This window comes from Somniosus microcephalus, chromosome 30 (assembly GCF_052327205.1).
Source record: "Somniosus microcephalus isolate GS21.2 chromosome 30, FLI_Smic_1.0, whole genome shotgun sequence".
Classification (NCBI taxonomy): Eukaryota; Metazoa; Chordata; class Chondrichthyes; order Squaliformes; family Somniosidae; genus Somniosus; species Somniosus microcephalus.
Window position 1 is genome coordinate 15,836,408 of NC_141016.1, and position 27,385 is coordinate 15,863,792.

Sequence of the window (27,385 nt, forward strand, 5' to 3'; positions counted from 1 at the left end):
CTTTCTGGATTGTGATTAGGAATCTTGGGGGAGAAATTTGGTATCACCCCGTTTGAGGCGCAATTATCGGCCGGGCGCAAAGTTTAGCGCCTGGTGCTAATTATCGCCTCCGACTGCAAACTTGACTTCTATCGCCCCTGGAGGTGATTGGAGCGCTAAATCAGGTGCTACACACCTCTCTTAAGGCGCTACCGCCGAGGAGCGAGGCGCTACCTCGGAGCGCTGGCGAAGCTCATGTGATGTCAGTCAGCAATGGAACACAGACACACTGGCGCCAGCCAGTTCTTAAAGAGGACGGTCGATCTTGCTCTCCATCCACACCCTGCTCATTGCAGCCTTGAATCTCGGCCTGGAGAAACCTGTACATCAAATCTGCTGGAAAGAACAATGGAGAGGCCCAGGGAAAGAGCTCAGAGTGCAGCCCCCATAGTCTCTTCTAAATGGATGCAAGGGCAAATCAAAATGAACCTGCAAAGGGCTGCTCAGTACCCAAAACTCCTTCACACAGCGCTGAATCTCTCCAGAAGTCTCTTCTCTCAGAATGCATGGTGCAAAAATGTCGCCGACAAAAATAGGCAGGAAGCGGCTGCCTTTAAATAGCGCTCCCCCAGCCCCTTCCCGACTGCAAAACGTTCCCCTCAACCTGTCGTTGCTAGCGGCAGGAGGGAAAGGCAGGGGGGCGCCACTCAATATCCGGTCCAGGGCGTTGCACGCTTGACTGACGTCACGGTCTGCGGGCGCAGGAGATTGTGGCGGTAGTGTTTAGCCCTGCCGCAAAAATGTCTGGTCAATTTCGCGAGTGGCGCAACATCGCCGCGCCTGGACGCTAGTTGCTTTGCACCCCGTTAGCGCCCGGCAACCGAATTTTTCCCCCTTAACTCTTAACCCAGGAGCAAGACGACTAATCATAGCATTCCTACTAGCTCAGCACCAACTGAGAATCGAACCCAGGACTTTCCTGGTCTGTGTGGTTCAGCTGCTCAATGGCTAAACTCACTAAGCCACTGGGGAATCCCCAAGTTGAAATGTTTCAATGGAATGCAGTAGCAGGTGGGAGCAGACTCATTGGCATGCTGAGGCTGAAAACACAAGTTCTCTGTGCTGTGAGCATGACACACGAAAGAGTAAGTGAACATTATTTTAACTTTTTAATCTAGAATAAAACAACACAAAGGCGGAGAAATTAATAATACAATGGACCTAAAAACCTGAGATTATGTGTTCCAGTTATGGGGGTTGGAACTCAGGTACAGTTGTACAATATTTATTTAATTGACAGTCAAAATGTACAGTGCGAAGTACAATAAGAAAGGTCCGGGTCACTCTGTCTAACACATAACTACCGGCGATCACTGTGCATCATACGTGAGGAATCGCAGCCTAAAGCTTGGGCTCTTCTCTCTTTGTGCAAATGAGGCCAGTTTCTCAACAAAATGCATGAAGAAAACTTTAATTAAGTAGGTACAAGATAGAACAAGTCCAGGGAACTATAGACCAGTTAGCTTAACGTCGGTGGTAGAAAAGATAATGGAACCTTTACTCAAAGATGTAATAGAAAAACATCTAAAAACCCCAAAATATAATAAAGAGCAGTCAGCACAGATTTCAAAAGGGAAGGTCTTGCTTGACCAACCTTATTGAATTCTCTGAAGAAGTAACAGAAAGCGTAGATAAGGGTAATATAGTAGATGTAATATATTTGGATATACTACAAAAGGCCTTCGATAAGATGCCACATAGTAGATTCATGACTAAGGTCATAGCATGTGGAGTCAGGGGACAAGTAGCAGAATGGATAGAAAGTTGGCTACAAAACAGAGTAGGGGTTAAGGGTAGCTACTCAGACTGGCAAAAGGTGGGAAGTGATGTTCCACAGGGATCGGTGCTGGGATCACTGTTGTTCAAAATTTACGTAAACAATTTGGACTTTTGCGGACGACACCAAATTGGGGAGTGTAGTAAATACTGAGGAAAACCGCGACAAATTACAAGATATTAATAAACTTTCAGAATGGACATATAATTGGCAAATTAATTTCAATATACATAAGTGAGAGGTGTTACATTTTGGTAGGAAGAATAAGGAGGCCATATACTGTTTGGATAATAAGGGTCCAAAAGGGGTAGAGGAGCAAAGAGATCTAGGGGTACAGATACACAAATCACTAAAAGTAGCGAGACAGGTTAATAAGGCTATAAAAAAGCAAACCAAGCACTGGGGTTCATTTTTAGAGGGATAGAATTGAAAAGCAATTGAGAAGTTATATTAAACTTGTATCGAACCTTGGTTAGATCACACTTGGCGTACAGTACACAGTTCTGGTCTCAATATTATAAAAAGGATATAGAGACATTGGAAAAGGTGCAAAAAAAAGAATTCACAAGGATGATACCAGAACTGAGAGGACATACTTCTCAGGAAAGGCTCAACAGGCTGGGCACTTTCTCTAGAAAAGAGAAGGCTAAGGGGGTGACCTGATAGAGGTCTTTAAGATTATGAAAGGTTTTGATAGGGTAGGTGTAGAGAAAATGTTTCCATTTGTGGGGGTGATCAAAACTAGAGGCTATAAATATAAGATAGTCACCAATAAAAACAAGAAGGAATTTAGGAGAAACTTCCAAACCCAAAGAGTGGTTAGAATGTGGAACTCGCTACCACAGGGAGTAGTTGAGGCGAATAGCATAAATTAGTTTAAGGGGAAGCTAGATAAACACATGAGGAAGAAAGGAATAGAAGGATATGTTGACAGGGTTAGATGAAAAGGAGTTGCAGGAGGCTCGTGTGGAGCATAAACGGCGGCATAGACCAGTTGGGCCGAATAGCCTGTTTCTGTGCTGTAGACTCGATGTAGTTCTATATAATCTGATGTCTCACTGCCTCTTTAATTCCTTGTTGGTGTCTGTATTGCCATGTTATGTCCTGTCGTACTACCTGTCTGAGACTCTCTTTCTCAGCAGAACGGTGGTGTGGATTTATTAGAAGGGGTGACAGGAGTTACAGGCCTCTGCCTGACCGTCAGTACACCTGCCCTTGTTCTGAATTTACTCCATACTCTCCGCTTCCTCATTCCTGGCCTCTGTCATCGGGAAGTCCGGCCTGTCCCTCTCGGCAGTGTAAAAATTTGTAGTCACAGCGTAGTCCTGTTGCAAAATCATCTGTCAATAAGAGCAAAATGATTAATGTTTGACTCATAGACGCTGTGCAATATTAGCGAACAAATTCTGAACACATCAGATGAAATTTCTTTTAATCACTATTTTAGCAGAGGTGTTAACCCATTTAAAATAAACCGGTTAATGCCTCCGTTAAATAAGCAGAGTAAGGAATTCCTTGTCAAGTGTTCACACATCAATATCACACACTATGGGCACAATCTTGCCAGCCCTGGGGAGGCGGCTATGGAGGCTAGACTGCCGGGAAAATAGCAGAATCTGGGGGCGGGTGCCCATCCCACCCCCAATCCGCCTCCGTGCCATCTAGCCAGGAGGCGGGTAGCCGACCCGCGCCGGGTTCCGTCTCCTTGGAGGCGGGAAGGGGATTACAGCCACTTAACAGGTAGTTAACAGGTAGTTAACAGGTAGATAAGAGGATTATCCCCATTTTACCCACACAAGTGCGGGCTTCCCGAAGGCTGCGAACCCCGCCAGGGTCACTGAGGCAAGCAGTGGGTCTGCGGGGTGCAAAAGTGCACTGTGAAGGTAAGTGATGGGTGCAAGTGTGGAGAGGTGAGCATGTGAGGTAAGTGGAAAGTGTTAGAAAAAGTTTACTTACCTTTGTTTTTTCCTGCAGGCTTCAAGCGTTGGGGATGCGGAGAGTCTCGCATCTCCGCAGCAGAGATGACAGATGGCTGCTGCATTCTCCGAGGCAACAACCATCTAATTTCAGCTAAAGTAAGAGGTTTGATGAGTCTTGAATTCAAGAACTCATCAAACTACAGAGAATGTCAGTGTTTGACAGCTTCACAGATGAAACGTCATACGCTGATGTTCTCTGTAACCGGCTTCCCCTTAATTGCCCGCTGGGCAGGTTTAACAAGGTCAATCAAGGGAAAATAGCGTGGGTTGGCCACAAGTCGATGGAGGCGGGACTAAAACCCGACAAGTGGGAGTCCCGCCTCCAAAAGCTCCCCATTGGCAAAATCCAGCCCTATAATTCCAAGACTGCAGTTCAGTGGATTCTTCCCTTCTCAAAAGAAAAAGGACTTGCATTTATATACAGTAGCACCTTTCACGACCCCAGGACTTCGCAAAGTGCTTTACAGCCAATGAAGTACTTTTGAAGTGTAGTCACTGTTGTAATGTTGGAAATGAGGCAGCCAATTTGCGCACAGCAAGGTCCCACAAACAGCAATGTGATAATGACCAGATCATCTGTTTGTGATTTTGGATGAGGGATAAATATTTGTAAGGATTCCAGGGAGAAGAACGCCCCTGCTTTTCTTCGAAATAGTGCCATGAGATTTTTACGTCCACCTAAGGGCAAACGGAGCCTTGGTTTAACGTCTCATCCTAAAGACGGATGAGACGATAAACCGAGGGAGGATGGGAGAAGTTGAGGACAATCCCCATGTGACCACCGGCTGAGCTTCCACTATCAAGACTGGTGCAACCTGTACATTCAATCGAGGTTCGTTCCAAACACCATTCCTTCTTTCTAATGGTCTGTCAGTATATTTGAGGCCTGAGGAGTAATGGAGTGTGGGGATGGACTGGCCAACCTAGGACAACTGGAATAACTGAACAGTGAAATCACCCGCTGGACTCTTCTGGAGTTTCTCCTCGGAGCACGAGAATTTTTAGGATCACAAGAAACCGTTAGGCCAAAGAAGCCCAGAGATAAGTCCAACCTCTCACCTTGGATACAAATTGTTGAACAGCACATGGAAGAATGAGACTCGACGTGCCTGGGACAGGAACTTCCTGTCCATCAGCTTCAGTGGTTTCATAGCTCAGTGTCAGAGCAGAATTGTGAATGGCTTTGGAGCTCACTCACTCACTCGCTCACTTGTTCTTGGCTCATCCTTCGCTCACTTGCTCCTCACTCATTTCTCCACTCATTCACCCCGCCTCCTCACTAACTCATTTGTTCTCACTCACTTATTTGTTCCTCTCTGCCAATCACTTCTTCATGCATTCACTCTTCATTCCTTCACTCTCTCCTCCTCATTCAGCCGTGGCTCAGTGGGAAGCACACTCGCCTGTGAGTCAGAAGGCTGTGTGTTCAAGCCCCACCCCAGGGATTTGAGCACAAAATCTAGGATGACAGTTCAGTGTAGTACTGAAGGAGTGCTGCAATGTCAAAGGTGCCGTCTTTCTGATGAGTCGTTAAACTGTCCTCTCAGGTGTACGTAAAAGATCCCATGACACGATTTCAAGAAGCACATGGAAGTTCTCCCTGGGGGATGTGGCTGTGCACAAATTGGCTGGGTTTCCTACATTACAACAGGGACTACGCTTCAAAAAAAGAACATTGTTGGTTGTAACATGCTTTGGGACATCCTGAGGTCCTGAAAGGTGCTATATAAATGCATGTCTTCCTTCCTCACTCCTTACCCTTCCCTCCCTCCAGTAAATTATCTTTATAAAATAACATCTGTTACCATTTTCTCTTCTTTGACAGGAGGATTTCGTAGGATGACACAGAGTGGAGCGTAGGACATGTTAATGACACCGATGATGACCATTAGCCATTGGAATCCAATTGCTCTGGTAATAGCTCCTCCGACTGAGGGCCCTGGATGGTAAGCATAACATTATTAATCTTTCACATGTGACATCCACTGTTCACAGACTAACTTAACCAACATTGCCTGTCTGCCAAGGGCAGGAGCTCCTCGATTTTCTTTGAGAAGATTAGTATAAAATAGTGGAAGTTTCTACAATATTTGGATTTCCAGATGACAAGATCCTACATGGAAAACTATCAGTTAAACTAAGAATCAAAGGAATCCAGGGTAGAATGTGGCACTGTATAAGAAATTGGTGAGAAAAACAGAAAACCGAGAACTCGTGAGAGATGTGGTGTCACCCTGGGGATGGAGGGAGCAATACTGGGGTTGGTGCTTGGACCCTGGTGTTTCTACATGAATGATGAATGCATAAATTAATTGAAAGCTTGTTAAATTTGCAAACAAAACTGGGTATCTCAGCTACTCCTCCTGTGCTGGGAGTGCAGTAGGGACAGAGGATACATAAGAAATAGGAGCTGGAGTCGGCCATTCGGCCCCTCGAGCCTGCTCCGCCATTCAATAAGATCATGGCTGATCTTCTACGTCATCTCCACTTTCCTGCACTATCCCCATATCCCTTGATTCCATTAATGTCCAAAAATCTATCGATCTCTGTCTTGAATATACTCAACGACTGAGCCTCCACAGCCCTCTGGGGTAGAGAATTCCAAAGATTCACCACCCTCTGAGTGAAGAAATTTCTCCTCATCTCAGTCCTAAATGGCCAACCCCTTATTCTGAGACTGTGACCCCTGGTTCTAGACTCCCCAGCCAGGGGACACAGCCTCCCTGCATCTACCCTGTCAAGCCCTGTAAGAATTTTGTATGTTTCAATGAGATCACCTCTCATCCTTCTAAACTCCAGAGAATATAGGCCTACTCTACTCAATCTCTCCTCATAGGACAATCCCCTTTATCCTAGGAATCAGTCTGGTGAACCTTCGTTGCACCCCCTCTATGGCAAGTATATCCTTCCTTAGGTAAGGAGACCAAAATTGTACACAATACTCCAGGTGTGGTGTCTCCAGACACTATATAATTGCAGTAAGACATATTGGGGGAAAAATTCGGATGCTTTGCACCTCCAGTTAGCGCCCTAAGAGCACACTAATGGGGCGCAAAGCAACTAGCGTCCGGGCGCGGCGCCGCCAACGCCTCCCGCGAAATTCAGCGGTAGGTTAGCGGTGGTGCTAACTGTTAGCGCCCTGTGGCGCTATGCGCCGGCGATGACGTCATCGCCGTGCGCAGCGCCCCGGCCGCGATCTTCGGTAGCGCCCCCTGACTTACCGCCGGACGCTATGTCCAACAGGGTCAGGGGGGCCTACCTGTGGCCGGGGCGGCGCTATTTAAAGGTGAGGTGCCGGGCGGCCATTTTTGTCGCTGGCCACCTGCCAGCACCTGCCTCCGTTGCCGTCCCCGGCCTCCTGACCCGCCCCCCCCGCAGAGTGCCGGCTGCGCTCCATGAGCCCGGCACTTCTCTTGCATGCTGGGCTCTTTTGCCGGCACTTCGATCCCCAGTGGCCCAACTGGGCCCCGCGTTGTGCTGCGCAAGGCCCCTCCCCTTTAAGAAGGGGAGGAAGGCCTGCATTACCGCGGCACATAGCACAGCGATATTCCCTCACAGCGCCCCAAGAGGGAGGCAGGGCGCTTCCAGTAGCGTCCCGCTTCCCTCTTGGGGTGCTACCACTCAATTTCAGCCGCGGGGACGCTAATTTTTTGGGGGCGCTAAAAGTAGCGCTCCGGCGAAGTTAGCACCCCAAAGGGGGTGCGACTCAATTTTTCCCCCATTTACTCTTATACTCAAATCCTCTTGTAATAAAGACCAACATACCATTTGCTTTCCTAATTGCTTGCTGTACCTGCATGTTAACTTTCACTGATTCATGTACAAGGACACCCAGGTCCCTCTGAACACCAACATTTCCCAATCTCTCACCATTTAAAAAATACTCTGCTTTTCTATATTTCCTACCAAAGTGGATAACTTCACATTATATTCCATTTGCCATGTTCTTGCCCACTCACTTAGCCTGTCTATATATCCTTGAAGCTTTTTTGCATCCTCCTTACATCTTACATTTCCACCCAGCTTTGTATCATCAGCAAATTTGGATATATTACATTTGGTCCCCTCATCCAAATCATTGATATAGTTTTTGAATAGCAGAGGCCCAAGCACTGATCCTTGTGGTACCCCACTAGTTACAGCATGCCAACCCGAAAATGACCCGTTTATTCCTACTCTCTGTTTTCTGTCCGTCAACTAATCCTCAATCCATGCTAGTATATTACCCTCAATCCCATGAGCCCTAATTTTGTTTAATAACCTCTTGTGTGGCACTTTATCGAATGCCTTCCGAAAATCCAAATACACCACATCCACTGGTTCCCCCTTATCTATTCTGCTAGTTACAACCTCACAAAACTCTTAACAGATTCGTCAAACATGATTTCCCTTTCATAAATCTGCGTTGACTCTGCCCAATCCTATTATTATTTTCTAAATGCTGTTACCACGTCCTTAATAATAAGATTCTAGCATTTTCCCTACTACTGATGTCAGGCTAACTGGTCTGTAGTTCCCCGTTTTCTCTCTCCCTCCTTTCTTAAATAGTAGGGTTACATTTGCTACCTTCCAAGCTGCAGGAACTGTACTAGAATCAATGGAATTTTGGAAGATGACAACCAATGCATCCACTATCTCTATAGCCACCTCTTTCAAAACCCTAGGATGTAGGCCATCAGGTCCAGGGGATTTATCGGCTTTCAGTCCCATTAATTTCTCCAGTACTACTTTTTTTACTAATACTAATTTCTTTCACTTCTTCATTCTCGCTAGACCCTTGGTTCTCCACTATTTCCAGGAGATTTTTTGCGTCTTCTTCCGTGAAGACAGACACAAAGGGTTCGATTTTCAGTGTGCCGTGAGGCAGGCTTTTAGGCGTGCGGGGGGCTAAAATCCCAAATTCGGGGGTCCCGTCACCATCCCGCCCAAAACCCTCCTCCATGTAAGTTTCAAAGGAGGCGGGTACCCGCCCCGCACTGGGACCCGCTGACCCGAGGCAGGAAGGGATTAGTGCCAATTAACTGCCTGTTAACAGGTAGTTAACAGGCAGTTTTTAGCCTAATCCCTATTTTGAAGGTTGTCGTGTGGGATTCCCGACGGCTCCAAACCACGCCAGGTTAGAGGAGTCGGGCCGTCGGGTTGAAGGACTTGGAGGGGTCGAGATGTCGGTGTTCAGGTGAGTGATGGGTGCATGAGTGCAAAGGTAAGTGTGTTTGGTGTGTCTAGAGTGTGTAAAGAAGTTTAAATTACCTGTACTTACCTTTACAGCCTTCCTTCCTCTAGGCTTCGGGAGTCCATCATTCAGCCGGCACAGAAAGCAGAATGGCTGCGATCTGTCAAAAGTGACAGCCTGCAGCTTTCAGTGCCAGCGAGATTCCTAACTGAGTCTGCGTAGAAGGACTCAGGTTAGAAGTAAGACTGTCAGTGTTTGACAGCTTCAAGCAGCTGTGAAACACTGATATTTCATCTGTCAACACGTCTTGACAGATGAAATTTCAGTCTGTGACATCACCTGTTGCCGGGTGGCCCTTAATTGGCCTGCTGAGCGGGCTCAACAAGGTCAATCAAGTGAAAATCGCGTGGATTGGCCGCACCTCGATGGAGGCGGGACTACAACCCGAAAGTTGTAGTCCCGCCTCCTTCCCGACTTCTGAATGAAAATCCAGCCCAAAGTATTTGTTTAATTTCTCTGCCATTTCCTTATTCCCCATTATAATTTCTCCTGTCTCGGCCTGTAAGGGACCCACATTTACTTTAGCTAATCTTTTCCTTTTTACATACCTATAGAAGCTTTTACAGTCTGCTTTTATGTCTCTCACTAGTTTACTCTCATATTCTATTTTCCCTTTCTTTATCAATTTCTTGGTCCTCCTTTTCTGAATTCTAAAATCCTCCCAATGCTCAGGCTTACTGCTCTTTTTGGCAACAATATAAGCCTCTTCCTTTGATCTAATACTATCTTTAACTTCTCTTGTTAGCCACCTTTGGACCACTTTTCCTGTGGGGTTTTTGTGCTTTATTAAAGGAATGTATATTTGTTGTAAATTATATATTAATTCTTTAAATGCTAGCCATTGCTTGTCTACCATCATATCTTTTAATGTAGTTTCCCAATCTATCTTAGTCAACTCGCCCCTCATACCTATGTAGTTTGCCTTGTTTAGATTTAAGACCCTAGTTTCGGATTTAACTAAATCACTTTCAAACTTAATATAAAATTCTATCATATTATGGTCACTCTTCTTTATAGGCCGCTTTACTACAAGGTTATTAATTAACCCTTTCTCATTGCACAATACTAGACCTAAATAGCCTGTTTCCCAGTTGGTTCCTCAACATACTGATCTAGAAAACTATCTTGTATACCTTCCATGAATTCGTCCTCCACACTATTACAGCAAAATTGGTTTGCCCAGTCTATATGTAGATTAAAGTCCCCCATGATTACTGTATTACCCTTGTTACATGCGCCTCTAATTTCCTGATTTATGCTCTGCCCCACATTACAACTACTGTTTGGGGGCCTGTAAACAAATCCCACCAATGTTTTCTGCCCCTTTCTTAGCTCCACCCAAACTGATTCTACTTCTTGATTTTCGGAGCTAAGATCCTTTGGGGGAGAAATTCATTATGGGCGCTAACTTCCAAAAATTCAGAAAATTAGCGCCAGGCACTAATGTTTCTAAACTTTAAAAAAAATTGGTTTTGCACTCCAGGAAGGAAGTGGAACGCTAAATGTTTACCAATGTCCTTTAGGGAAGGAAACCTAGTACGATAGCAAAATACTGCAGATGTTGGAAATCCGAAATAACAACAGAAAAAACAACAGACTCGAAACGTCAACTCAAATTTCTCTCCACGGATGTTGCCTGACCTGCTGAGTTTTTCCAGCATTTTCTCTTGTTATTAGGGAAGGAAACCTGTTGTCCTTACCCCATCTGGCCTATATGTGACTCCAGACCCAAAGCAATGTTGACTCTTAACTGGCCTCTGAAATGGCCTAGCAAGGCATTCAGTTGTATACCACCACCTTCTCAAGGGCAATTAGGGATGGGCAATAAATGCTGGCCTTGCGAGCCACGCCCACATTATCGTGAATGAATAAAAAAAAGTTAAGTGTTCCTTTAGGACTGTTATAAAGTTGAGCAGGCAACCATGTCTTGATGTTGGACAGTGGGAATCCTGTGCGATTTCACTGAGCATCCTAGACAACATCAGCAGGGTAATGAGTTGTCCCCCTGTTGGCCCTGCTTAGAAAACACCTGTTGTCTTGGCTCACACACAAAGGACGAGTGAGCTACCAAGGAGTCACAGGTGGAACTGTACCCCAGCAAAAGCCAGTGCCTCAGGAGAGGCAGGAGGAAACTGGGAAATCAAAGAAACAGTAGAATATCATCACTGGACAGAAATGGGAAAGCTGCAGAATTGAGGGTTGGCGCTGGGGGGGAAAAAGTGCGTTAATTCGAAATGGTTAACACCAAGCAGCTGTGAGTTGGGTGAGTTTACAGCCCAGCCCAGCACCGTCATTGGCCACTATCAGAGAGAGAGGACTTGTATTTAAGCAAAAGCGCACCCAAGAAAGCGTTGGTATTGACTCACCGATTGCAAATCCCACACAAAGTGCTGTGTCAGCGATGGCGAAAACACTTCCGTACACGGACACATGACGAATGTCCACCAGGTAGCCCATTATGGGAATCATCGAGCAATCAATCATCCCTGGTCACATCAAAGGACACACTCAGAATTAAGGTTTCTACACACCCGGCAATAATTTCCAAATAGGGAATCAGATTGGAAGCATCATACTGTTCAGCTTAACAATAATGGGGGGACCCCTTCACTGATATACGCAGAGTGATTGGGGTGGGGGTGCTCTCAGCCCTAGAAACCGAACAGCTTTATGTACCCTCCACCCATGGGCTGGGGTCGGTCTTTTCTCCAGGATTCTCTTCGTGGAGTCTGTGTTCAGGAGGGGCCTGGACCCAGTTAAACCCTGTGCCTCACATGCACATTGTTGGCTGATAGTGTGAAACAGGCAGCACTACGATTCACTTTGAATCAATTCGTTGAGCGTCTGACAATAAAATAGGAGGTTTATTTTGGCTTTTAAACTTTTGCACATTGTCCGCATTTAAAAATAAATTCTTCCCTTCATATTCTGCAAGCTGGACTCCAACTGAAACTGGGAGCAGGTCTCCAACTTCATGACCAGGGTTTAGTAACAGGGCCATTTTAAACCCTGACCAATATTGATGGGAATGAAGACTGTCGTCGGGGCCTTGGTTCTGGCTGTAGTTCATCAGTAACGTCATGGTAACCACCATTTGTGTGAAAGAAAGAGCTCGGGCCTGCCAATTCAGGAGGGCTGAGTGAGAGGACCTGGAATACAGACAGGAAACATCGAAGGAAAATCGTGCCATATGCCAGAACAGAGAGCAATATTGTGGAGTTAGGAGTACAGAAACTGAAGTAACTTTATCAAGGATACTGGGTCCAGGGAGAGTAACTCTACCAATGAGCAGAGGAGACAGGACTACGGGACCTGGGCAGTGAGGTGGATTTTCTGTGTCACTGTGAGGGTTGCTGGAGGTTTCAGAGAATAGAAAGAGACAGAATGACTTTATCACAGTTGGGTACAATTCCCAGGTCAAGCTACGTGTGTTTTTATTGAATGACTTAGTGCCCTCTTGTACATTGCTGACGGTCTGTCAGAGGAGAAGCTGTTTCATAACAACAGAAGCGCGATATCATACGATGCACAATATTATTCTGTTGTCGTGTTTAACTTGCCCTTTAAAGCCATAAAATCGAATTGCTGTAAATAGGACATCTGGAGGTCAGTTAGAGATTGTTGAGGAGGGAAGTTTGCAGATGGTGAGGTGCTGGTAAATTTCCATCTCCCAGTCAGTAGAAATAAGAAAGAAATGACTGTTTCTATACTTTTTACATAGAATTACATAGAATATCCAGCACAGAAACAGGTCATTCAACCTAACCAGTCCATGCCAGCATTTATGCTCTACTCGAGCCTCCTCTCATCCTTCCACATCTAAATCTATCAACATAACCCTCTATTCCCTTCTCCCTCATAGGCTTATTTAGCCTCCGCTTAAATGCATCTATACTATTTGCCTCAACCACTCCCTGTGGTAGCGAGTTCCACATTCTCACCACCCTCTGGGTAAATAAATTTCTTCTGAATTCTCTATTTAATTTCTTGGTGACTATCTTATATTGGTGGCTTCTAGTTTTGCTCTTCCCCACAAGTGGAAACACTCTCTGGGCTCGATTTTACCAGCCCTGAGGAGGCGGAGTTGGAGGCGGGACTGGAGGCGGGACTGCTGGGAAAATCAAAAAGAATGGGAGCGGGTCCCAAACCCGCTCGCAACCCGCCTCCAACCAATCTTCCTGGGAGTCGTGTCCCCGATTTGCGTAGGGACCCGACTCCTAGCGGCGGGAAGAGGATTATAGCTACTTAACTGCCTGTTAACAGGTAGTTACCAGGCACTTAAGAGGCTTTTTCCAATTTTTAGACTTCTGCTGTGGGCTTCCCGACGTCGGGGAACCCCGCCAGGGTAAGTGAGGCGTGCTGTGGATCTGTTGTTATGTTGGTGTACAGATGACAGCTGCAGGAGTGGTGTGAAGGATGTAATAGGACACTGGAGAGTATCAGAGGTAAGGAAATGTTGGGAAAGTCATTTTTTTGTGTTTAGATTTTTCTGTCGGTGAGTTCTGAGGGAGTTTGAGCAGCTAGGGGCCAAATTAAAAAGCAGAACCACAAGGGTAATAATCTCTGGATTACTACCTGAGCCACGTGCAAATTTGGCTAGGGTAAATAAAATTAGAGAGTTAAATGCGTGGCTTAAAGACTGGTGTGGGAGAAATGGGTTTTGCTTCTTGGGATACTGGCATCAGTACTGGGACAAGAGAGAGCTGTTCCGTTGGGACGGACTTCACTTGGCCAGTGCTGGGACTAGAGTCCTGGCAAATCGAATAACTAGGGCTGTAGAGAGGGCTTTAAACTAATTCGTGGGGGGGAGGTTTTAAGAGAGCGAAAAATAAAAATGACAGCGGAGAAGGCAATAGAGCAAGGTAGCAGTGGGGGAATTAAAAACCAGAGCGTGTCAGGAAGGGACAGAATGTATAATGGTAAAGTAGTAAAGGGGGTAAAAGCAGGAATAAATTGTCAGAAAACATATTTGAAAGTTCTTTATCTGAATGCACGCAGCATTCGTAACAAAATAGACGAGTTGACGGTACAAGTAACTACACATGGGTATGATCTGGTGGCCATTACGGAAACATGGCTGCAAGATGATCATGACTGGGAACTAAACATACAAGGGTATTTGACAATTAGGAAGGACAGACAGGAAGGAAAGGGAGGTGGGGTTGCTATGTTAATCAAGGATGGAATCACTGCAATAGTCAGAAATGATATTGGGCCAAAGGATCAGGATAGTGAAACAGTTTGGGTGGAGATAAGGAATAATAAGGGGAAAAAGTCACTAGTTGGCGTAGTCTATAGGCCTCCTAACAGTTGCAACTCTGTTGGTCGGTGTATAAATCAGGAAATAGTTGGGGCTTGTAATAAGGGAACAGCTATAATCATGGGGGATTTTAACTTTCATATTGACTGGACTAATCAAATTGGGCATGGCAGCCTTGAGGAAGAGTTCATAGAGTGTATTAGGGATGGGTTCCTTAAGCAGTATGTAACTGAACCAACCAGGGGGCAGGCAATCTTAGATCTGTAAGACGGTACAAGAGCAGTGGTCTACATTCAAGGAGATATTTCACATCTTTCAAGATAAATATATTCCACTGAGGAAAAAGGGGAGTAAAAGAAAAGACAGCCATCCATGGCTTAGTAAAGTAATAAAGGATAGTATCCGACTGAAAACAAGGGCATATAAAGTAGCCAAATCTAGTGGGATGATAGAAGATTGGGAAGCATTTAAAAGCCAGCAAACAATAACTAAAAGATTATTCAAGAAAGGGAAGATAGATTATGAAAGTAAACTAGCAAAAAATATAAAAACAGATAGCAAGAGTTTCTACAGCTATATAAAAAGAAAAAGGGTGGCTAAAGTGAACGTTGGTCCCTTAGAGGATGGGACCGGGAAACTAGTGGTGGGGAACATGGAGATGGCAAAGACGCTGAACAAATATTTTGTATCAGTCTTTACAGTAGAGGACACTAAAAATATCCCAACACTGGACAAACAGGGGGCAATGGGGGGGAGGAGCTAAGCACGATTAAAATCACTAAGGAGATGGTACTCGGTAAAATAATGGGACTTAAGGCGGATAAATCCCCCGGACCTGATGGCCTACATCCTAGGGTCTTGAGAGAAGTGGCGGTAGGGATTGTGGATGCATTGGTGATTATTTTCCAAAACTCCCTGGACTCAGGAAAGGTCCCGGCAGATTGGAAAACTGCTAATGTAACACCCTTATTTAAGAAGGGTAGTGGACAAAAAGCCGGAAACTATAGACCAGTTAGCCTAACATCTGTGGTTGGCAAAATGTTGGAGTCCATTATTAAGGAAACAGTAACAGAGCATTTGGATAAACATAATTTAATAGGACAGAGTCAGCATGGTTTTATGAAGGGGACTTTGACAAATTTGCCCGAATTCTTTGAGGATGTAACATACAGGGTGGATAAAGGGGAACCAGTGGATGTAGTGTATTTGAACTTCCAAAAGGCATTTGACAAGGTTCCACACAAAAGATTACTGATCAAGATAAAAAAATTACGGGATTGGGGGTAATATACTGGCATGGGTGGAAGATTGGCTATCTAACAGAAAACAAAGAGTTGGTTAGTTCTCGGGCTGGCAATCAGTAACCAGTGGTGTTCCGCAGGGGTCAGTGCTGGGACCCCAACTCTTTACAATCTATATTAACGATTTGGAGGAAGGGACCGAGTGCAACATATCCAAGTTTGCCGACGATACAAAGATGGGAGGGAAAGCAGTGAGTGAGGAGGACATAAAAAACCTGCAAAAGGACATAGACAGGCTAAGTGAGTGGGCAGAGATTTGGCAGATGCAATATAATGTTGGAAAGTGTGAGGTTATGCACTTTGGCAGAAAAAATCAAAGAGCAAGTTATTATCTAAATGGAGAGAAACTGCAAAGTGCTACAGTACAAAGGGATCTGGGGGTCCTGGTGCATGAAACACAGAAGGTTAGTATGCAGGTGCAGCAGGTGATCAGAAAGGCCAATGGAATCTTGGCTTTTATTGCAAGGGGGATGGAGTATAAAAACAGGGAAGTCTTGCTTCAGTTATACAGGGTATTGGTGAGGCCACACCTGGAATACTGCGTGCAGTTTTGGTTTCCATATTTAAGAAAAGATATACTTGCTCTCAAGGCGGTTCAGAGAAGGTTCACTCGGTTGATTCCGGAGATGAGGGGGTTAACGTATGAGGAAAGGTTGAGTAAGTTGGGGCTCTACTCATTGGAGTTCAGAAGAATGAGAGGCGATCTTATCGAAACATATAAGATTGTGAGGGGGCTTGATCGGGTGGATGCGGTGAGGATGTTTCCACTGATGGGTGAGACTAGAACTGGGGGGCATAATCTTAGAATAAGGGGCTGCCCTTTCAAAACTGAGATGAGGAGAAACTTCTTCACTCAGAGGGTAGTAAATCTATGGAATTTGCTACCCCAGAGAGCTGTGGAAGCTGCAACATTAAATAAATTTAAAATGGAGATAGACAGTTTCCTAGCAGATAAGGGAATTAGGGGTTACGGGGAGAGGGCAGGGAAGTGGACGTGAGTCTAGATTCGGATCAGCCAAGATCCTATTGAATGGCAGAGCAGGCCCGAGGGGCCGTATGGCCTACTCCTGCTCCTACTTCTTATGTTCTTATGTTCTTAAGCTTTGAAGTGTTTGCATAGCCTCACCTCAATGGGACAAGTGACATCGCTTCTGTACCCTAATCTGCAGCTGCCATCTGTTTCAACCTAAGGAGAAAGTCATTGGAGAGTCTGGGTGCAAGGGCTCACCTTTGTACAGCGATTGTCAGTGTTTGACAACACCTCAATGCTGTCAAACACTGTCAAATCATCAGTCAAAAATTTATGGTTCATGTGCCTTTAAGAAAACCAGCAGATGAAGCGTCATCAACTGACGTCATCTGACACTGGCTTTCCCTTAGTTGGCCAGCAAGCCCTCAGGGCGGCCTTAACAGGGGAACGTCGCTGGGGGCAGGACTAGAACCCGGAAGGCAGCAGTCCCGCCCCCAACTCGTCTCGGGGAGTAAAATCCAGCCCTCTCTGTCTACTCTATCAAAACCTTTTAAAATTTTAAAGACCTCTATTGGGTCACCCCTCAGCCTTCTCTTTTCAAGAGAACAGAGACCCAGCCTGTTCATCCTTTCCTGATACTTTGACGTGTGAGGGACACAGATCTTATGAATGGATAGCAAGCTAGCTGGCTACTTAGATAACAGGCGGTTGGAGGGGAACTGGGCCTGCCTCCTGTCTGATCCTGGTTACAGGTGTAGTCATATTTTTCTGCTACTGACCTATTGTGATGCCTGCTACACAGCTGGGCGCTATCAGCTCATAAATATTAGTTGCAAGAGGAACCTAAAGTACAAATGGTATTTATATTAGAAACAAGAAAAACAAGCACTCAATGGAGCTTAAAATTGTAGAAAGTGCATAGTGAAACATGCTTAAAATCAAATTGAGCATCTTACAGTGCTCACACTGATCCCCAAAGCCACCATCCCAATCAGGGAGCACAGCCACCTGCAGATACAGAGAGAGGAAGTGTTTAAACAAATGTGCACACAGATGCTAACTGTTATGGTAGAGTATTCCTGCCACTGGTTAACCGTATGATTTCTACGAGCTGCATAATACCATTGTATGAAGTTTGTACCTCAGTCTTTTAAATCACCGGGGCTGTGTCGAATTGAAATAATTGTGTAATTGTGTCTGAGCAATGATGAATATTTAGTAGCTGCCCGTTTCTTATCCCGCACCAAGTCCCGTTCACCCATCACCCCTGTGCTCTCGCTGACCTTCATTGGCTCCTGGTCCCCCAACGTCTCGATTTTAATATTCTCATCCTCATGTTCAAACCCCTCCATGACCTCGCCCCTCCCTATCTCTGTAACCTCCTCCGGCCCTACAACTAATGTTCCTCATAAGCTGCGCGGCCGCTCTGCAGTGCACACGGAGCCGGCTCACCTGCTTTTAAATAGGATAAACCGCGCATGCGCAGTCTTGAATGGGCCGTGCAGGCCCTCCAGTAACATAACCACTACACTCCCATACCCTTTCTTCAGATGGTGCAGCAGCTACGGATCTGTAGGAAGGTGTTTGTTTGAATGAAATCACTTGAGGTAGTAATGAGACCATTGAGTTTATGCTGTACAGAGCTCACCATTACAGTAAGGAGTTCTGCTTCTTCGATGGCATAACACACTCTGTGACCACAGCTGCATTGATGGACTTGCCATGTGGAATGGAATCAAAGTGCAAATAACAGGAAAGTTGAGTAATCACAGAGCTTTAAGGACCCTTCAATTCCTTCCTTATACCAGGTTTTTATCTGAACCATTAATACAAGGTAAAGGTCCAATAGTGATTGGCTGCGATTGATGAACATCACTGCAGTCGCAGACTGAACTCACTCAAACCAGGTTAGCACCAATAGCTGACCCAATGTAAATTCACATTTATCTAAACAGTCTTCTAAACTGTAATTAGCAGAAATATACAGAAACATTCTGAGAGCTCTGCAGTTGATTTCCCTGCTAACTCAGCACGTTTATTCAGCAAGTAGCTGAACTGCACAGACCAGAAAGGTCACAAGAGTCCCAGACTTTGCTGAGTTGGCTAGAATGAGCTGGTGCAGCGATAGGGGGCAGGTGCAACGGAGCTCAGTGTCCCTGGCTCAGGGGAAAAAAATCAACCGGGATACCTGCACTGGATTACTGCTCAGTGACCCCTGCTGGAACGTGCACATGAGACCAGGGTGGGATGGGCTGTGATGCCAACTCCCACTTAAAGGCTCACACATTAAGAATGGCCATTTGGTTGAGGTACTGAAGAGTGACTCAGCAAGAGTCTTCACCTTCAGGAGAAAATTGTGAGGAGGGGATGGGGGGAGAGCTGTTTGGTTTGGAGTGTAACCCAGGGGGTGTGGATCAGAATTAGAAAGAAAGATCTTGAATTTATAGACTGCCTTTTACGATCTCAGGACATGCCAAAGCGCTTCACAACCAATTACAGGAAACTTTCGATTTACCGGCACCTAAATAACCAGAAATCTCGGTTAACCGGCAAAATTCAGGAGTAGGTTCAGGTAAGTTTTATTACTTGCCTTCCTCCATCTGTTGCTGTGCAAGGGTGTGGCTGCAGCTGTTGTTAAGCTACAGAGACGCTTGGAACTTTTGGCCATTGTTCTGAACCTGTTGCTAAGCAACAGGGTTTGTTGCTTTATACGGAGCTCTCGGCTCTCCGTATCTTTTACTATAGCGTTCGGTTATCCGGAATTTTTGATGAACCGGCACCACGTCGGTCCCGTCGGTGCCAGATAAAAAAAAGTTTCCTGTAAGTACTTTTGAAGTGCAGTCACTGTTTCAACGAATCTTGTACCTTAAATCTGGTGGGTGTAGATCCCATAGGATATGTTATTGTTTCTTAATTACCACACTATAAAGAATGACTGAGTTTCATCTCTGAGCCAGTCAGTGCACATGTCCCATATCGTTCCTACCTGCCCATTTTGTTGGCAAGAACACCGAAGAGATTTGTGCCCATCATGTAGCCGATGGTGGAAGGCAGGAAGGCCAAACCTATCAGAAGAAACAATATTGGGTTAATCCAGGTCAGGAAATGGGGGAAGAAGCTGACTGTACCTCTATCTCATGTGTCACCAGACCTGATGTTTGATAAAATGGTTTTAACTCGGTCTTTGTGTAAACGTACCCAGGTGCAGTTTAGGAGAACACATGGTCTTCATCATCCAGATTGGCAGTGCCTGCTCCAGCATAGCAATGGCCATATTTGAGAAGCACAGGCTTCCTTGAAATAAATAACAGGCTCACCTATTAATCTGTACATAGACTTATCTGAATGCATACTTGACAAATCTGTGATGAAAGTCTGAACAAATGGGAGATTTCCCCAGAGCATTTCAGATGAGAAAGAAGCCAAAGTGTTCCACTCACTTAGATCTTTCCCCATCTGTGTACTCCACAAGACACACTATCATTGCAGGGTCGTACGCAAGTGATTCAACCCTTACTTACCTCACCACTAAGCTGGGATACACTCTTCATGCAGAGAGCCCCATTCAGCTCAACAAAAGTCAGCTCCTGAGGAGAATTGAGCTTCCAACATAATAAGGACAGGGATTATAGAAAGTTCAGCACTTTACCATTAAAGGTATCAGGCTATGCCTGTACAGTGGTTTGGTGCATAGGTGTATCCAGTCTTGGCGTGACAGATTGGTACCCACTCTTTGACCCAACTCTTTGGGAAAAAATGACATTCTCTTACATTGTATTCCTTTCTTAATTTTTAAAAATTCATGCTCATGATGTGGGCATCACTGCCAAGGCCGGCATTTATTGCCCATCTCTAGTTGCCCTGAGAAAGTGGTGTTGGGCCGCCTTCTTGAACCACTGTTAGCAGCTTGGTACAACTGAGTGGCTTTCTGGGCCACTTCAGAGGGCAATTAAGAGTCAGCCACATTGGTGTGTGACTGGAATCACATGTAAGCCAAACCGGGTAAGGACGGCAGCTTTCCTTCCCCGAACCAGTTGGATTTTTACGACAATCTGACAGCTTTATGGTCACTCTCTGGATCATTAGTCCAGGCCTCTGGATTACTAGTCCAGTAGCATAACCACTACACTACTGCACCCATTACTTCTTGGATTCTGATTGTGTCACAGTCTCTGAAACTTCCCTTAGGAACAGACCGATAGAGCACATAGGTCTGAGGCAGAGGTACAAATGAACTGCCTTGTTTGTACAAGCTCCCTGTAGTTCTTCTAGATTAACATTCACGCTTTATTACCCAACAAAGCAAGCTACAGAGTATCTTAGAAACCAGGCTTCCTGTACATTGAAAACCATCCCCAATAGATGGCCAAGTTAATGTTTCTCAAAATACTGGACAAACCCTAAGAAGATCTCAGCTCTGCCCGGTACAATGCATAAAGAATGGATCTGCTTACCGGCAGCGATCAGAATGTAGGGGTCTCTCAACAGTGTTAGTAGTGATGACCCTTTCTGACTCTGTAACCATAGTAACAGAAATAGCAGTGAGGAGAGCTGCCATGTAAGCCCTCAGATCATTGAAGAGATCCAACAGTGGGGGCAGCTTGAATTCTGACAGAAGAGGCAAAGTGCTAATGTAGCAAATTGTTTATAGGGAAGCATAGACCCTAGTGTAGCATTAACAGATGAAATCAAGTCCCAAAACTGAAGTAATGGGTTTCTCATTAAAATCCTGAACATATCTTTCAGATATATTGTAAATTCCTGATCGAGTGCTAAAACAGAATTGGATGTCCTCCTCAGTTGAATCTCACCTGTTCTGCTCATATAACCTGTCTAATTCAGGATGTTGAACAGCTGGTTCTGTGAGTAGAACAGACAGAAAGAGTGAGATCAGTCTGAGCAGAAGCCTCATTGTAGATCCAGATTTTTAATGTTCACTCTCTGAATTGAAAGATACACTATTAGAGATTGCTCTTGTATTCCTGCCATTTCCACTTCCTCTTCTTTCCCACTACGAACCTGCCCACCAGAATTCTCTTCCAAGATTCTGTGGCTTTGCTACCTCTTTACCCAGCTTCAAAGGCCTACTTAAAAACCCTTCCCTTTACAGTGCCATCAGACTCTTTCCCCTAAATTATTTTCCTTCTATGGCTTTGTGTCTACTTTTTCCTTCCTTGTTAAGCTCTTTGAGAAGTTTACTTTACGTGACACCCATCAACTCTATCCTCACTGACCTACAATGGCTCCTGGTCCAACAACGCCTCAAATCTTATCCCTCCATGGCCTCGCCCACCCAATCATCTCTGTAACCTCCTCCAGCCGTATAATGCTCCAAGAACTCTGTGTTCCTCCAATTCTGGGCTCTTGATCATCCCCAATTTCCTCTGCTGCACCAGTGGCAGCCTTGCCTTCATCTGACTGGGTCCTAAGCTCTGGAATTCCCTCTCTAAATCTCTCCACCTCGCTACCTCTCTGTCCTCCTTTAAGACACTCATTAAAACCTACCTCTTTGACCAACCTGTTCTAATATCTCCTTATGTGGATCGGTATCAAATTTTGTCTGATAACGCTCCTGTGAAGCGCCTTCAGATGTTTTACTAGTCTGAAGGTGCTATATGAATGCAAGTTATTGTTGTGAGGTTCTCGATAGAAATGTAAGTTGCTGATGGAGGAGAGAACAGACTGATTACTTACTTCTGCAGTAGCCTTACTGGGCTGAAGAATGCAGAGCTGGAGAGCTAAGTAAAGTAGAGACAGGAATTTAGTAATTCAATAATTAAAGCGAGTTCGTAGTTATACAGTAGTAAGTTATTAGATAAAGCATGTTATTTAAGCAAGCTATTAGTTAAAATGAATTATTTTGGTTGGGCTTCTCGTACATTACAGACATTCCTAGGTGCCATGTGCAGTGGCTTTATCTCTCTTGATTATCTTTCCCTCAATTTATTTTTGTGGATCCCAGATTGTGACATGGAAAGAACCTTTGACCTCTGTCCGCGCCCCCCCCCCCCCCCATGCATTATTTCCTAACTAAGGGGACAGGAGATGACTTGCTCTCCAACCTCTGCCTCTGACAGATGCCCACATGCTGGGCTGACTCTTCTGCCGGCCTGTTCCTCCCCCAGTGGGAAAGGGGCTGAACTTTGCCCTGGGGACTTCCGAATTTCATGGCTGAGGTGGAAGCTCACAGTTACTGAGCCTAGTTAATTGTATCATAGAGCATCTACCAGGGAATCTCCTGTGAGAGTGACCACTGTGGGAGGGGATTGGAGAGAGGACCCTTTACACACAGAGGTAACACCCAATGGATGTACCAATCCACTCTGCAGCAATTCCTCAGATGGTCAAGGAGATTGATATTATAATTAGCTAAATGATGCACATGGAAAAGATGCCACTGCCGATACAAGGAGAGAATCCAGTCCTCTTAGGTCAGTATAAATGTGAGGGGGGGGGCGGGGGGAGCAACAAGAGTCAGATTTTAGGAAATCTCTTTACAATGACAATTTGCCTGTCAACTGGTAAAATCGTATGTTGTTAACAAATGCTATACAATAAAACCAATTGAAGAGGGCCTCTTTGGAATGGCGGGCCGTGGGTTTGCTCTGTGATTGCCCACATAGTGACTTCCCAGAATCCTAGCTGGCACAGCTGGGAAGAAGCACCTTTAATTAAGGTTGGAAAGATCCCACAGGTGAGAGCAGCTGGTTCAAGAACCGGATTGGCCCAGACTAGGCTGGCGATCACTGCCCGCTGTCTCCAGCGAGGATGATGCATAGAATGGCGGGGCTGAAGGGTGGGGGGAAAGTACTATCTGCCTGACAATGATATCAAACTGCTGATTCACATGAACTGGAACATTTAATTGGGAGAACATGTTGTCCATAAAGCTTTCCAGTAAATTAGGGCTCCTTTATAATTTAACAAGATTATACCAACCTCCATTGAATAAGGTCAAGGCTGCCAAAGTCAGAAAGGGAGCTGACTTTCCTACAAATTCATACATCACACTTCCAAAAGGTGCTCCAACTGCAAGCAATGAAATAACCGGAATGAATCCACACTAAACAGATAAAGTACCAGCTGTAAGCATCAGTAGGCGGACAAAAGGTCATTCACTTCATCCCACTCACGCTCTTGTGTTGCTCCGTCAGTGCTGCTGAGAATTGGCGCTTGGGAGGTGCATGAGAGCAATGAGGTTGCTGGCCTCTTGCCTTATCCTCCCTGCCTCTGTTCTGCACTTCAACCTAAGCAGCCTGGCTGAGATCAGCATCTCACCACGTGGGGAAAACTCACGGCTGGGGTTGTGCCTTTCTATTGAGCACCCATATGAGGCGTTTAGCTTGCTGGAGCAGGCACAATGGAAGCAGATGCTAGAATGTTTGGTGCTTTTTTCCCCACAAGTGTACCAGCACACATGTTCAATTTAAGTGCAAAGTACCAATTACTTACCGAGCACCCCCAGTGCCATGCCTCCCAGCGCTATCCCCATGGCTTTGCCTCTTTCATTGTCATCTGTATAATTACTGGCCAACATTCCCAAACCTACAGAGGAAGAAACCATTAGTCCAACAAACATTAACCCTTAAAGAGAAACACTGAAACTTCACCTCAGGCATTGCACTCGGCTGGAAGTCATTCTCAGTCTGTCTACCCACCTAGAAGCTTAGAGTTTCAGTGAACCTGTCACCATTGCACTGTCACATTTCAAAGCTTCTGATTATTTAGAACTCCTGACCAGTCTTGATCAGGAGCCCAATGCTTCAGTGTTGGAGTGGTCTGAGCTATTTGGCTTCTGTTCATTATTTGACTGAGTTTATTAACACTCTCTTAAATCCACTACAGTTACTTCTTGCAGAAGCAGGCAGATGTGAAGGTATGTTGTGACTGGGAGAAGGAAAACTGACCAATCTAATCTCTAATCTTCATGCTCGGTAAATCCCGCCCCCTCCCCCACATTATTACGTTCAGTTCAGCCCTTTTCACTGATCCTTCACTCTCTGGACTCCAGTCCTCTTGGATTCCCTCCCATCATCTTTAAGATATGTACTTCTAGGCCCTCTTAAAGCTGTATCTTTATTCTCTTTTATTCCAACTCCATTTGTTCTTCTATTTGGAAATGTCCTCATGCTCATCCTATCCCTAAGAAAGATGACTCCCTCCTAACCCTGTAACCACTGCTCTATTGCCCTCACAATGGTACTTTGTAAAGTTAGGGAAGTCACTGTTAAATCTGAAATTATCCATCACTTTGAAAGTTCTGGCCTAATCCATGATCGTCAGTATGGTTCAGACTTGGCTGTTGCACTGGTGATCATCTTGCCCTGGTTTCTCACCTCCAGAATTCTGCTCTATAAAACTTTGATAAATCTTCTGTCATTTCATTGGACAGATCTGGTGCCACGCTCTTCTAATCATTGCCTCCTTCCAAAGTTATGTTCATGGCTATCCAGTTTCCTCTCCAATTGTTCTATCTGTGGTGTGGTTGATGGCTCATCCTCCAAGTTGTTTTTTTCTTTATCTTAGTGATATCTGACAGGTAATCCTTCAGTCACCTCTGGCCGCCACTTCTCTCTCTTTCTCTCTCTCAATCACAACTTTACTGCTACGACTATGCCCTGTGCTCCTCTGAACTTCCCTCTCGTGTTTCTTCTGTTCCAAATACAGTATCCTACCAGCCAATCCTCCTCCCTATGCTGGTGGAAGCAGATTCAATAATAACTTTCAAAAGATAATTGGATAAATACTTGAAAAGGAAAAATTTGCAGGGCTATAGGGAAAGAGCACGGGAGTGGGAATAATTGGATAGCTTTTTCAAAGAGCCGGCACAGGCACAATGGTCCAAATGGCCTCCTTCCGTGCTGCATCATTCTATGATTCTATGACCTCCACATTGTGTTGAGATCAAGGCTCATTTTACAGTCTGCTACTCTAATTTATTTTTTCCCCAAGACCTCAAAACTCTTCTTCCTATAAACCCAAGATTGGTATTGCCCAATCACTACTCTCTGATGTACTTCAATTTCTCTCCTATCCTATTAGTACTGGTGTCTTGCACTTGGCCCTTCACCTGGGGTTTCTCAATACCTAAAAGAAATACCTGCTACCGAGGAACACGATGAGCCAATTCCTTGAAGAGATCGAGCAACAAATAGCCAGGTGTAGGTGTTCGAGAAAGCATACACTGTGGACAAGAGGAGAGGAATAGAAATTATGTCAATAGAATTTTGATTATGGGGAGTACAAGAATATGAATGAGCTTTCCAAAATTCGATGCATTCTTCCACATCAAGGGAGGACACAGTTCATCCTTTCAGTGAGGAAAACCTTATAACTCACGAATGGGATGAATGCAGCATTCTTCTGTTTCCCTGCTCTACCCACTCCCCCAGCCCTCCCCACCCCGCCCCGTTCTATTATTCCACTGACCTCCAGTGTACCTCCCTTATATCACACTTGAACTCAGAAATATTTTGTAATGCGGTCAGTGCGATGACAAAATATTGTGGTCAATAGCAGCCCCTAGAACTGACCCCTGGAGCTCTGCTAGTCACAGCTCTCCACTTGGACCTGCTCCTGCTGACCACTGCCCAATTTCTCCTATTATTCAGTCAATTTATTAGCCAGTTTATAACACACTCCTTTATCTCAAGAGCTTGCACTCTGATCACAAGTCTCTTATACGGCACCTTATCAAGTGCTTTCTGAAAGTGAGTTGTAGAACATGCACCACATTCCCATCATCCAGCAGTGTCCCGTGCATAATTTCTACCGTAAGATTGTGCAATTAAAACGCTACTCACTTATCGTTGACACAAATATTATCAGGAAACCAGTGAACATTGGAATGTGATATCCGATCCTGAAAGAAAGAAAATGTACTTTATACAAAGAGTGATAAGAGCTGCAGTAGCAAGGAGTATCCACATTGCTGCCTTAGCTGAAGATCTTCATGGTCTTTACAGGAGGAAAGTTTAAACATTGTATCTATATATATATATAAAAGAGTTTGTCTGTCTGTTTGTCTGTCTGTCTGTCTGTCCGGCTATACAATCAAAAGTTAGAGCGTACCTACAGATATGTTATATCAAAAGAAAGCTTATCATTAGGGGAGTCTAATAGGCGTATTTACTTTTTGGTCAGACAAAAATTGTTCGGACAGTATACTAAAAACTTTCAAAAATCCGCTCATTAACGGTTGACCAATCCTACCTCTCATTCCCGTTGAGTGACGTGCTGGTTGACCAATCCTACAGTTCAGTGACCTGATGGTTGACCAATCGGTGCGTCACGGGCGGGACCTAATCCTCTAGCCTCCCGAAACTTCGCCGCCATTTTTTTCATCCCCACAGCGACAGCACCAGCCAAACAAACCCCCACATTCCGGCTCCGGCAGCAGCAGGTGAGTTGGGGTCACTCGGGCCACACCTCACAACCGCTCAGCCTGAGACACACAGCGGGCGGGGGAGCAGCAGCGGCCGCCCGTCAACCGCGCGACCCGCGGGGGAGCTCAGCTGCGGTCCGTCTCGGCCCGAGATCCCGGCCGGGCCTCAAGCGCTAGGCCCCGCACGGCCGGTATCACAACCACACCGGGCCTGACGCGCTACGCAGGTAGAGGGGAGGCAGGGACAGAGAGAGGGGGACACAGGGGACGGAGGGACATGAGATGGGCAGAGGGAGAGAGAGAGAGAAAGGGGACAGACAGGGGCAGGGAGACCGCGCGGCCCAAAATTGCCCTGGCAACGCCGGGCACCCCAGCTAGTATTATATATTTTAATATGAAGGCAACTCCTTTATACATTTCAACGGCATCACCACTGTAACGA

General features: G+C 45.4%; 1 protein-coding gene across 1 annotated transcript in view; it reads right to left on the reverse strand.

The window, feature by feature from the left end:
* Positions 1 to 1,133: 1,133 nt before the first annotated feature.
* Positions 1,134 to 27,385, reverse strand: part of slc18a1 (solute carrier family 18 member A1) — a 31,385-nt gene continuing 5,133 nt past the window's right edge. Inside the window, exons 3-15 of the mRNA XM_085971055.1 lie at positions 26,363 to 26,421; positions 25,660 to 25,743; positions 24,012 to 24,104; positions 23,499 to 23,588; positions 22,254 to 22,297; positions 21,014 to 21,074; positions 19,758 to 19,853; positions 19,546 to 19,624; positions 17,516 to 17,567; positions 17,339 to 17,402; positions 11,395 to 11,514; positions 5,601 to 5,734; positions 1,134 to 3,156 (exon numbers count right to left, since the gene is read on the reverse strand). Coding sequence (XP_085827181.1) covers positions 3,043 to 3,156; positions 5,601 to 5,734; positions 11,395 to 11,514; positions 17,339 to 17,402; positions 17,516 to 17,567; positions 19,546 to 19,624; positions 19,758 to 19,853; positions 21,014 to 21,074; positions 22,254 to 22,297; positions 23,499 to 23,588; positions 24,012 to 24,104; positions 25,660 to 25,743; positions 26,363 to 26,421 — 1,090 coding nt within the window. The 3' untranslated portion in view covers positions 1,134 to 3,042. The remainder of the gene's footprint in view (positions 3,157 to 5,600; positions 5,735 to 11,394; positions 11,515 to 17,338; positions 17,403 to 17,515; positions 17,568 to 19,545; positions 19,625 to 19,757; positions 19,854 to 21,013; positions 21,075 to 22,253; positions 22,298 to 23,498; positions 23,589 to 24,011; positions 24,105 to 25,659; positions 25,744 to 26,362; positions 26,422 to 27,385) is intronic.